Here is a 13,039-nt window from a genome sequence, read left to right on the forward strand (position 1 = left end):
GGGATTGCAACCCTCGGTGTTGCTCCCGTGCCTCGCTCAGCCAGCGAGCGGGAACCAGTCTGTATGTGGGATCCGAACCCTCGGGCGGGAGCGCCGCCGCGCCTCCCAAGCGGCGCACTATCCAGTGCGCCACCGGGCCGGCCCGGAAATGCACATTTTTAAAGCTATCAATATATATTACCAAATTGCTCTCCACAAAGGTTGTACCATTTTGTATATTTCTTTGATATCTGAGAATCCCTTTTTATACATTCATCAACCTTGAGTGGTATTATTTTAAATATTTGCTAATATTACAGTTTAAAAAATGCTATCCCTTGTGCTTGTAGTTTGCTTGTCTTTGATTACTAGTTGGTCGAACATATTTTCATATATTTACTGGCCATTTATCTTTTTCTTTGCCCATTTTTAATTTGCAGTCAGGGAATTCAAGTCCCTTGAATGCTCCAAGGCCCAGAGTAACTCACAAATGTTGGCTCATCAAGATAATTCCACTTGAAAGGACACAGTTTTGTTTGCATTTTTCATAGGTTCTTTGAGATATTTTTAAAGTCAGAAATTTCAAAACTGAATTATAATGATGTTCAGAAAAGAAGAGTAGAGAGAGTGTCCTGTTCCTTCCTTCACCCATCCACTCTGTGTGTGCGCCCTGGGTACCATGCCAGCTGCTGTATCCAAGGATGGGCCTGATTATGGTGACCATCTTTTTCTTATTGATTTAAACACAGGCAGGTGGAAATAAATATAAAAAAGAGATGTACGGTGGTTAAATGAAGGGAACTTAGAGTGCTCTCATTACAGCATGAGCAAAAAGGTAGAGTCAGAGAAACATGTTATATATTCAAGCCCAAGTATCTCAGTCTAATTAGAAGAACTGAAAGAAGTCTGAAAAGAAATTTTGAAGAAAGCGGGCAGCCACCAGGGACGAATCATTGCAGACTGTTTTGGTAAAATATCTCAAAACCTGTTTTTGTCTTGTTTTGTTTCATTTAAATATACACTTACTGAGCACATGCTGTTTGCCAGGTGCTGGCATTGTATCTGCCCTTGAGGGACTTAATACTCTATTGAATGACGGGAATATCCTGTAGTTAGATTCTTGGCTAGAGCTACCCCAGTTTTTTCCTCTTTCCCTACCTGCATAGCCCTACTAAAATGCTTGTTACAATTGTGAAGGAGAAATAATTAAAACAAAGTTGTTTACCCCCATCCTGGATTGATGGGTTTAGTTCCCAGTTTAGGACATTGAAGGATGGTTGTCTCTGGCATATATAAAGGAAAGGGGAGTATGTGGGAGAAGTCAGTATGTGATTACATCTTATAATTGTGGTAATTGAAAGATTTTCAAAGCCTCCTTTTGAAACCCTGGGGTTTTGTGTCTTCCTTCAGTGAAGAGTTGCCTTTTCTGTCAGGAGGCTGCAATGTTAATGTGACAGCAGGAAACCCAGCTTAATGACACAAGCAGGGGTTGGGGGGGTGGAATCCAGTTGAACTTACTGGAAATCAGAGGCTTTCAAATTTGTAAATTTTATAATTAAAACAACTGGCTAGTTAACCACTGGTAATTTGACCAAAACCTTTCATTTAAGGAGGGAAATGGTTAATTTAACGGTGGTTTGAATCAGCGTCTTAATTAACCAGCTGCTGTAATTATAGGAACCAAATTTGGAAATGCCTCCTTGCCAAGGAATTCCAGTAGATGAGAGGCTGAAGCAAGCCTTTGCAGCACTTTCACCTAAGGTGTGTCATCATCTCAAAGATCAGTTTTGGTTCTGCTTTTTGAAACCCCTGATGGGTGATTGAATTTCTGTATACTTAAAGATAATGATTGGCATCTGAGTTTTCTTTCTTATTTGCACAAAATGTTTTATTATATAATGGAGACATGAGAGAGATATAGAACTGCGATGATCTCTTGATGATAAACTCTTTATGGTCTTTGTATATTTAGGGCAGCAGAAGAGTTTCACAGAGGTGGTGATATTTAAGCTGGCCAGTGGCTGTGTAGAATTTCATAGTCAGAGGTGCAGTCCCAGCAGGTGGGGACAGCCCAGCAAGGCACAGGGGCACAAAAACTGAAGGGTTTTTATACAGATTGGCAAGAGTAGCTAACTCTGTGGCTGGAGAGCAGGATTTTAAAGGCCTAGAAGAGAGGGAGAATGAGATGAAAGAACTAGATTATAGTTAGAACTAGATTATAAAATCAAGATCCTTAAATGCTTACCTAAGAAGTTTGGACTTTGGGCAGTGGAAAACCATCAAACATTCAAAAATATGGCAAAGACCTTCTCTGTCTCATTCATTGTTGTCTCTGTTGACAAATAGTAAGTACTTAAAAATATTGTGTGTGCAATGAATAAATAAAAAACCATCAAACATTCAAAAATATGGCAAAGACCTTCTCTGTCTCATTAATTGTTGTCTCTGTTGACAAATAGTAAGTACTTAAAAATATTGTGTGTGCAATGAATAAATAGTTAAATTAATGAAAGAGAATAACGTGATTAAATTTGTGTTTTAGAAGGGTTAATCTGTTAGCTGTAGAGGTGCAACAGAGAGGAGGAGTGTGGGTACAGGGAGACCAATGACAACGGTTTAGCTGGGGCTACCCCTTTAATCTCCTAACTCTTCCATGTATACTCTTTCTCCCCACTCCCTTCTCACAACAACCAAAATGATCTTTTAAAAACATATATTGGACATACTTCCCCAGCTTGTGGCTGTTGAGGATGACATCCAAACCTTTAACAAGGCTCAGCATGGTTGGTTCCAACCCACCACTCACTCAAGTCTCTTTGGTGCGCTCTGTGTCCCTCTCACTTTGCTTTAGCCACTCTGACAGCCTTTCTGTTCCTTGAATGTGCCAAGCTGTGTCTGACATTAGGACCTCTGCACATGCTGTTTTCTCTTCCTGGAACACTCGTCCTGTTTTTCATCCAGTAATCTCTTTTTGCCTTTCGAGTCTCATTTATTTTATTTTAATTAATTAATTAATTAATTAATTTTGGTGGCTGGCCAGTAAGGGGATCCAAACCTGTGACCTCGGTGTATAAAGGCTGCACCATAACTTTTTTTTTTTTTTAAGACAGGGACCATGGAAATAGGAAATGTGGGCCATTTGTTTTCTTTTTTTTTTGGCGGCTGGCCGGTATGGGGATTCAAACCTGTGATGTTGGTGTTACTAGCACTATGCTCTCCCAAGTGAGATAACTGGCTAGCCCCTTGCTTTTTAATAGATAATACATGTACATGGAACAAACCTTAAAAGATACAAAGGAGTGGGCCGGCCCGTGGCTCACTCGGTAGAGTGCGGTGCTGATAACACCAAGGCCCCGGGTTCGGATCCCTAAAAAAAAAAAAAAAAAAAAAAAGATACAAAAGAGAGTATAAGTAAAAAAGTAAGTCTCTGTATCTTTCCCCTTCCTTCTAGCCACTTGCTTTTCCTCCACGGGGATAACCACTATTACCATTTTCTTCTGAATTCTGGTCTCAGTTCAAATGTCACTTTTTCAGAGAAGCCTTCCCTGATACTTTATTATTCTAAAATAGGTCCACCTATTGTATTGCCTTAGCACTGTGTGCTTTTTGTTTTCATCATTTATCACAATTTGTAATTTTATATTTATTTTATAACTGTTCTGCTAATGACTCCCTCTTCCCAGTAGATTATAAGCTCCATAAGGAGAATTCTGTGGGCCTTGTTCACTGTTATATCCCAAACTCTTTGCCTGGTGTCTGGCATATCATAAGTACTCAATTCTCTAAGCTCATTTCTCACCACCCTGTACCTCATGCTCTGCTTTAAAATTCTCTCTGGCTCTTCCTCTCTCTCTCTCTGCTGTCTTTTCTCCTCACTAGCTCCTATTTATTCTTCAGATTTTACTTAAAAGCCACCTGCTCTAAGAACCCTTTCCTGATACCTCAGGTCAGCCCAAGTGCCCCTCTCATGTATAGCCCCTATCATAGATAGTCCTTATCATCCTGCATTGATATTACTGTCTTTCTCCCTAGGTAGGTTCTGTATTTCAGGGACTTGTCTTTGTTCATTGTTGTAGCTTCAGCTTCTAGGGCAGAGCTTGGTACCAAACAGGCCTGCTATGGATAATAGGTTAGCTGTGTACTGCACAACTCTCACATGGTTGTGAGGGTACAATTGTCACTGGCTACCCTGATGGGTAATAATAAGCATTTGTTGAATGAATGAACATACTTTGGAGAGTTCAGTGCTTTTTAGGAGGTCATATTTTGAGGTCATAATAAAATCTCGTTGGATGAGATTCATTTGCAAGGCTCTGGTCTGAAGATCATTATGTACCCATCAAGGAGATCTGGCTATCAATCCTGGCTGAGGCCTCAGGTTGTAGAGTCTAGAGCCCAAAGCCTCAGAGGTCAAAGGTCTTAGAGAGACAGAATTGGGGCAGCAGCCAAGAAGACATCTCAGTTATGTTCAGTGCTCTTTGGGAACCCCTGGCCGAAAATACTTCATTCTTCCTTGCATGGTAAACTCTTACGCCTCTTTCAAGAACACAGCTGTTACCTCTTCTGAACCTATTTCCCTGTATCCTGCACCCCCAACCCAAAGGCAGAGTTAGTATTTCCTTACTCTGGGCACCCACAACATTGCTCATATCTCTATTAAAGTACTTTGTATACTGTAAGGTAATTATCTGCTTTCCCATCATCCTTCTCCAGTATATCTTGAGTATCTCAAGGGAAAGTAGCATATTTTATTCATCTTTGTAACTGTCCCAGTGTCTATTCAGTTTGTTGGCATGTAATCATAAATGTGGACTAATGCATATCATGGAAGGGATCCAAGATGTCCTTGGATTGTCCTGATGAAATCGTGTGGATCGTAAACGCAGGGAAGTTCTCTGAAGCCAGGACTCTCTCTATTGGCCAGGCACAGAGCAGACCTTCTTGGAAGCCTGTTTTACAAAAGAGGGGTCTAAGAAACCTTTCCCTTGATGTCACTTAGACTTCTCCACACCATCTTGAGTTTAGCTTCCCACAGAGTGGTGACCCCAAGGAGAGGAGGGGAGGACCAAAGAAGCCTAGAAGAAAGGGAGCAGAACCTAGGACTAGTGCTTCTCCAGAAAGTGGAGAGCGAGCAGGAAAGACAGGCAGACATAGCAGACCTGTGTAGGGCTGGTTCCAGTGGAAGGGTAGAGAGGAGCAACTGAGATCAGAGCTAGGAAAGATCAGGTCTAGCTAGATTTTGAATTCTAGAGATTCAGGTGTTATGACTACTGGTTACAGACACAGGCTGTTCAGTCAGATGGACCTGAGTTTAAATAGCAGTTCCACCCCTTACTTGCTGGATGACCTTGGTCATTTCACCAAATTTTTTGAACTACCATTTCTTTTTTATTTGTAAATGAAGATAATAATGAGGATTAAAGGAGAATGTGTATGTATATATATGTATGTATGTATGTGTGTGTATGTATATATGAAAGCATGATATGGACAGCAAGTCCTTCCTTTAAGGGGGATCTGAGTGGCACCTCTCTGGGTCTACCATAGCATATATGTGTATAGAGATCCTATTTTTTGCCTAGTAGTAGCATATATACACACTATTCTATAGCTTAGGTTTTGGTTTTTGTTGTTCACTTAACCATATACGTTGGAGAATGTTCTATGTCAGCACAAATAAATCAAATTAGATGGATTTTAAAACTTATGGAACTCTGCAATCCTACTCTTTGCTGGTGTTATTTTTGCTGCCTGTCTCTTTCTCTGTACAATCCCCCTTTAAAAACTTCAGAAGGATTATTTCCTATTGAGGAAAAAGAGGAGATGAGAGCTATATGAGAATGTGTTTTGTCCCTCTATCACCAGTGGCTTTAGCAGGAGAGAATTTCTCAAAGAAAGATGAGTGATGGAGATTGGATATATTCTAGGGGCCAAAAGGAGAGAAAAAGTGGAATCAGTCCAGGGTCAAGAAATATCTGTGGTTCTTTAAACCAGGAAGAGGCCTTCTACCGCCAAATATTCCCAGTTCTCAGGCCGGCCCGGTGGCACACTGGAGAGTGCGCCGCTTGGGAGCGTGGCGGCGCTCCCGCCGAGGGTTCGGATCCCATGTGGAGACCGGTTCCCGCTCACTGGCTGAGCACGGAGCGGGCACAACACCAAGGGTTGCGATCCCGTTGCCGGTCCCCGGTATGGGCGCGACACTGAGGGTTGCGATCCCGTTACCAGTCAGTAAAAAAGACAAAAAGGAAAAAAAAAATTAAAACAAAACAAAAAAACAAATATTCCCAGTTCTACAGTGGAGAATTTGTCTCCTCGCATATGAACTATCTGTCCCTGGAGAACTTAGAAACAGGTTTGTCTTATTTTCTTTTAGGTGGCATTCTACTGAATACCAGTCGGCACTACAAATCAAAGCCCACCCATGGCATTGGAAGATACAAGCACCTAATTAAAGCAGAAGAGGTAAGGGTTAGGGAGAGTCCTTTAGAAAAGGGCAGTGTGCAGCTTTTGCAAAGACCTGAACAGCAGATATGCATAGGGTGGATATTATTGGAGCTACAGAGGATAGGGAGTTGCCCGTTAGTCCTCTCTAGTTATTTAGTTTGGGATTATCCAGACTGGAAATGTTTCTACCAGCTTCCAATCTTGTTCCTAGGCCAGGGTATCACAGTGAAAAGCAAGTGGTTTGGTTTTATTACTTATGATACTTTTTATTTTTATTTATTTATTTTTGGAGGCTGGCCAGTACAGAATTTGTGATACTTTTTATTTACCTATTTATTTATTTATTTTTATGTTTTTGTGATACTTTTTAAAAAATATCTTCTTAGTACTTAGTTCAGTATGGACCTCAGAGTGGAAATGATAAATTCAGCACATCTCCCATTGTTTCTCTCTCCTTGGCAGAGGTGCAATACCACTGTATTGGGCCTCAGTAGCTACCAAACTTGTCATATTCTCCTGAGCATCATCCTTATATCAAGGAATTTCAGGAGAAGAACATTGCCATACCTGAGGCCTGTGTCAGGCAGGTTCCCAGCAGGAAACAAATGCCCTACTAAAACTGTTTCTTTGTAGTAAGAAGAATACTGAATTAGGAAACTTGTGTTCTAGGCTTGGTTCTGCTACTTTTCAGCTTTGTGATTTAGGGTAAGTTAACCTTACCCCTCTAGGCATGCTAAGCCCTGAAACTATATGTAAAATGTTTTCTGTATGTGTATTTTTCTGGGAAGAGAGTCCATAGCTTTTATTAGACTCTAAAAAGATTGAGAAACTTTGGATTAGAATATCTGTAAGAGTCTTTCAACTTGGATATCATTTAATTCCATGATGCTATAAAATATTTATTGAACATTTATTATGTGCTAGGTACTGTTGATGCCTTGCCTATTCAGAGTGGATTGAAAAATAATTTTACGAATGAATGAACAAGACCTGGTTCATGCTCGGAGGGAGCTGGTAAACCAGCAGAGATAAGACACAGATAATTATGCTCTCAGGTAGAAAGTGACAAGTGCTAAAAGGAAGACACAAAGTGCTATTACAATTCAGAAAAAGGAGTGATTTACATCCTTGCTGAGTTGTGACACCTTAGAGAAAGTTGGAATTGTTTTATTTTGGGACATTCCCATTGTAAAAGTTCCACATAAGTTCCACATAAATTAGCGGGAAATAAAATTAGTTTTGTTGGTGTGAAGTTTATGTTTGTTTGTTTTTGCTATTTAAAAAAATTTCTTTGGATTATCTCCATAAGATAATTTTCTGCATATGCCATACTCTGACCTGCTCCTCACCTTGGTGTGAAAGGAAGCTTAATGCCATCTTTAAAGCCATCTGTCCCTATCTTCCTCTCCAGCCTCTTCTCCCATGTCATGGATACCATGAATTAACTGTACTGCGCCTCTTGCTTTTCATCCAAATCATCATATTGTTTCAAGGCCTCGCATATGCTTTTTGGTCTACTTGGAAGACCTTTTCCTCTTCTTCACCTGGCTAATTCTTCTTCAATCTTTAAATCCCAGTGAGGAAGCAGGGTAAGGAGGAACACAAATCTCCCCTTCTGAGAAACCTTCCTAAATTCCCCCATTGAGTTACTTGTCTTACCATGAGCTGCTAGAGTTTCTTGTGCTTCCTTTGTCCTGGGAGTTACTGCTCTGTGTTTTAACTGTCTGTTCTGAAAACTATCTCCCTTTCTAGATTGTGAGGTCCCTAGGGGTACAGGTCATGTCTCATTTTTCTCTGAATCTTCAGTGTCCAGCATAGGCCTGATGTCAAGCAGGTGACTGAGCTGAAGTGAAATGCAGTTATTGGAGCTGCCCCGAGGTTTTGTATATCACAGCTAGCAAACACAACCCACTATATGCAAACAGCTGGCTCCAGATAGAGTGGTGCTCCCTTTGGTTAGAGCTATAGGCTTTTTTCTGATGTCATTCAGTGTCTGAGGGTAGCTAGCACGGTGGTGCTGGATAGTGATGGAACCTGCTCCGGGCTCCTCACATCATGCACAGGACAGCACAATGAAAGCTCTTTGCCAGCTTACGGAGCCTCTGTCCTAAGTCTATCTTTTACCCCTGTGGAGAATTGAACTGGATAAACTAGAAGGAATTTTGTGTGGCCTCCTTTCTTTCTCTGCCTGAGCCTAGAGCCTATAAGAAATAAGTAGCCAGATTCCTGTCAAGATTTCAATGTGATAGCCAAAAAAAAAAAAAAAAGTAGCCAGATTCCCAGTTTTTCTCTCTGGGTCTCAGTCTGAACCCAACAATCCTAAGATACAGTTAATTCTCATGCTCAAAGTGCCTTGTCCGGGGCCGGCCTGGTGGCGCACTGCTATAGTGCGCCGCTTGGGAAGCGCGGCGGCGCTCCCGCCGAGGGTTCGGATCCCACATACAGACCGGTTCCCGCTCACTGGCTGAGCGAGGCGCAGGAGCAGCACCGAGGGTTGCGATCCCGTTGCCGGTCCCGGTCCGGTACGGGGGCGACACTGAGGGTTGCGATCCGTTGCCGGACACGGAAAAAGACAAAAAAAAAAAGTGCCTTGTCCCATTTCTGCTGGCGTAATCTCTTTATTCCTTCTTCCAAAGGTCCCACACTCAGTCTTACAACTCCTGAACCTTGGGAAGGAAAGGCGACATCTACCTCATTTCAGCTTTCCTTGTCAATATGGGTTTTACCTCTTTCTTGCATGGCCTGGTTTATAACTCTAAGTTGGTTCCCATCCCTCTATCCTCTGCCCTTGTCCTTGATGCTTCTCTGAGGAGGTAGTGAGAGGAAAGCTAAAAACGAAGCTTCCCCTTGGGTGGCAGTGTGGGGGGTGATAGCAAACCGTAGTATTCCAGGTCTCTTACAGTATGGACACGACCTCCTCAGTGATTTCCCTTTTTGCATGCTGTTTCAGGCACGGTTTCTCATACACCTCTTTCCCGCCTCTGTGCTTTCACACATGCTCTTTCCTGTGTGTGTGGGATGATACCTAACTTTTTTCTCTATGGTGAACATCTTGTAAGACCCAGCTTGACTCGTGGCAGGAGGGATCACTTTCAGAGCCTATCTCCAGACTTAGCACTGTGTCTCAATGTGTAGATCTCATTATGCCCTCAAACGCCCTGCATCATTGTTTAATTTAAAAGGCTTCAAGTTTTTTATAGTGATTTATATTTGATAGAAATAGTAATAATAATAATCCTTCACGTTTGTATAGCACTAGGTCATTTCTCCCAAGACCACTTACTTGCCCTCAGCTGTGGACAACAGCTTCCAGTTTTAGGGTAATAGCAGCTCAGTAATCAGAAAATTGCCAAGAGAAAGATGTGGGAGGTTGAAATGGAGGCAATATAAATTGCTGTCAGTTCGTAGTTGTTGTGTGTTCTTATTTCTAGGCCCTGGGGCAAGAGTGTAAGGTTTATCTTTAATAACTCAGACATTTTCCTTCCTCTTTATAGAATGACCCCTAGGAATCAAGATATCTTTTCTCTCAGAAACTTTATTCTGTTTTTCTGTTGACACATAGTGTCTGCCATTTCTGACACCTATTTATTTTGTTATAGCACCCATATATAGATCAGCTCTCACAGCCATAAGTCTGTAAGGAGACTGGAATCATTCCCAGAAAAAACAGCAGGTCAGAATCACTTTATGGTAACAGTCCTAGCTTCCTAGGAACAAAAAGATTGGTTTTGCAGGCCTAGTGACTAGATGTGGATTATAGGATTGGCTTAGGGAGGGCTGTTTTATACTAGGATCCGTGTTTTCCCTCAAGTCTGCTTCTTGTAACTAACTGAGAAGAAAAATCATCATTGATGGTTTGAGCATCTCCTGTGTGCCAGGCACTGTGCTGAGCATTGATGATGCTCAGATAAATGCAACATAGTCTCTTCCTACAAAAAGTACACAGTCTGCTGGGAAAGTCAGTGCTCAAAAATATAACTAAATACACATGGTAAGTGCTTTATTAGGGGAATAAACTAAATATCAGGAGAGCAAAGATAAAGAAGTAATTCTTTCATCATGTTATACATGGTAAATACAATTTTATTTGTTAAGTTTTAAAGAAAGGAAGGAGGGAGGGAGGGAAGTAATGAGGCAATTCTCCCTATGAAGGTGTCACAGTATTCAGTGCAACAAACATTTATTAAATGCCACCTGTATTTTTGGCACTAGGTATGTAAAGTTGAATCGGATACTCCTCTAGGAGTACTTAGTTGCTTGGGGTGGCTGGTAACACTGGACTGTAAAGAACATAAAATAGTTCTTGGGGGCTTTTCCATGCACAGAACGTGAGTCCTATGAAGACCTGACTCTTTGCCTGTGCCATTAGAGACCCTGGTCTCCAGCCCACCAGGAATCTCACCCTGCTTCACCTGTTCTGTCAAATTACAACACTGTCAGATTTTTAGAGGGATTTATATCTGATATGAATAGGAGCAATGATCCGTTTCCATTTTCAAAGTGCTTTCACATTCATTATTTCAGTGTCTTGCAAACCAGATGTCCTTGGAACACTGGTGGTCCTAGAGCTGAATCTCTCCTCAAGTTTTATAACAGTCTTTCTCATTTCAGAAAAACATTAAATGAATAGGTAGAATTTTCTGAATTTCAAGTTTTTCTCCCATCACTTTCACTTGAGGAAAAGAAATATTTAATATTGCTGGGCCCTAGTAATAGAAAGATGAATGAGACATAGTACCTTCTTATATGAACTGAGATAGTGGTTTGGCTACCATAATAGAGAGATCCACAATAATAGGGGCTTATACAAGATAGAAGTTTATTTCTTTCTCACATAGAAGTATTAGTAGGTACTCCAGCTTTTTGTTTTGCTATATTTATCATACTGTTTCTATGTCATCATCTGAGATGGCTGCTCCCTCTCCAGCTGTCATGTCCACATTCCAGCCAGCAGGAGCGGGAAAGGGGAAGCAGTGAACATGTTTCTTGCCATTAAGAGTATGTGCAAGGCATTATGCACATCATTTCTGTTCATGCCCCACTGGCCAGAACTCAGCCACATCACCATACCTAGCTAGCTACAAAACTGGTTAAGAAATGTCATTTTTATTATGAATCGTCATGTGCCCAGCTAAAATCCAGCAGTTCTGTTATTAAAGGAAAAAGAGAGAATAGATACTGAGGAAACTGGCAGGCTCTGCACGGTGTTTTTAGAGGGAAAGACAGAGGTTAAGAGAAATGTTTTGGAATTAGGCAGACGTGAGTTAAAGATTCAGCTCTGATATTTACTAGTTGTGTGTCCTTGGGTATGTTACTTTTCTAAGCCACAGTTTCCTTGGCTTTAACTAGGAAATTATACTTCTCAGTGTTGTTGTAAGGAGTAAGTTAAATGGGAAAATTATAAGATTTAGCACAGTGTATGAAACGTAGTGCCCATAAGTGGTGATGATGACGAAGATGATAGCATAGACCCTCCTTTTACAATCCCGTAGCACACTATTGTCTTCCTTCAAAACATGCATCTCCTTATAATTACTTGTTCCGTATATCCCTTTCCCAGTAGATTGCAAGCTTCAGAGAGCAGGGACTATGGCTGGCTTATTTACTATCATATCCCTAATGCTAACCATCTGGCTCATCACCAGTGTCAGTATATATTTGTTAAATAAGTGAATACATGTGATGAGTGAAAGTTGTGGATGGAGGGGACACTGTGGGAGCACTTAGGAGAGTTACCTGACACAGTGTGAGGAATTGGAAAGCTTCCTGGAAGAGCCTGAGCTGAGTCTTAAAAAATGAGTTTCTCACAGAGAGGGTGTGTGTGTGTGGGGGGGGGGTAGTCAAAGTCTATGCAGGAAGGGAAAATGTTCTGGGCAAAGGTGAGTAGATGTTGATCCTGCAGATGCAGTTGGGAAGCTTTCAGCATTTTGTTAATCCTAGAGTCTCAAGTGGGCACTAGCGGGTGAAGGGAGATGAGACCTGAGAAGTAGGCAGGTCTGGATCAACCTTTTTATTTTTTTTTAAAAGATGACCGGTAAGGGGATCTTAACCCTTGACTTGGTGTTGTCAGCACCACGCTCAGCCAGTGAGCTAACCGGCCATCCCTATATGGGATCCGAACCCGGGGCCTTGGTGTTATCAGCACCGCACTCTCCCGAGTGAGCCACGGGCCTGCCCGGGATCAACCTTTTTAAAGATACCATTTATTGAGTAACTATTATACACCCTTATGTGTCATGCCAAAACCTCAGGGGTACTGACTCTGCTCACTGCCCTTTCAGCTGCGCCCACCTGAGGCGGTTGCTCTCGGGTTCCCCTTCGGGATTTAATCAGCATGGTGCAGGCAAGGTAGCTTGTGTTGAACTTGCCTCACACAGGGAAGTGGGCCGCTCATTATGATTAGATTGAGAAGATCCGTTTCATCTTTGTCTTTCTCTCTCTGGACTGTCAGCTCCTTGAGGGCTGGGACTATGTTTTCTATTTCTTTGGTGTCTTTCCTTAGAGTGGTTGAACTAGCACTTTGCACACAGCAGGTGTTCTTCATTATGTAAAGCTTACCGATAGAATACCGGGATCATGCTTACCCCCAATTTGTAGTACGAATCATGTCCTATCT

At 41.7% G+C, this 13,039-nt stretch overlaps 1 protein-coding gene across 2 annotated transcripts in view; it reads left to right on the forward strand.

Moving 5' to 3' along the window:
• Nucleotides 1-13,039, forward strand: part of LOC103609635 (39S ribosomal protein L48, mitochondrial) — a 50,322-nt gene that overhangs the window by 13,554 nt on the left and 23,729 nt on the right. For both annotated transcript variants that reach the window (XM_008593934.1, XM_008593933.1), the window contains exon 4: nucleotides 6,353-6,441. In XM_008593934.1, the coding sequence (XP_008592156.1) occupies nucleotides 6,353-6,441 (89 nt within the window). The remainder of the gene's footprint in view (nucleotides 1-6,352; nucleotides 6,442-13,039) is intronic.

This window comes from Galeopterus variegatus, unplaced genomic scaffold (assembly GCF_000696425.1).
Source record: "Galeopterus variegatus unplaced genomic scaffold, G_variegatus-3.0.2 Scaffold9878, whole genome shotgun sequence".
NCBI classification, from domain to species: domain Eukaryota; kingdom Metazoa; phylum Chordata; class Mammalia; order Dermoptera; family Cynocephalidae; genus Galeopterus; species Galeopterus variegatus.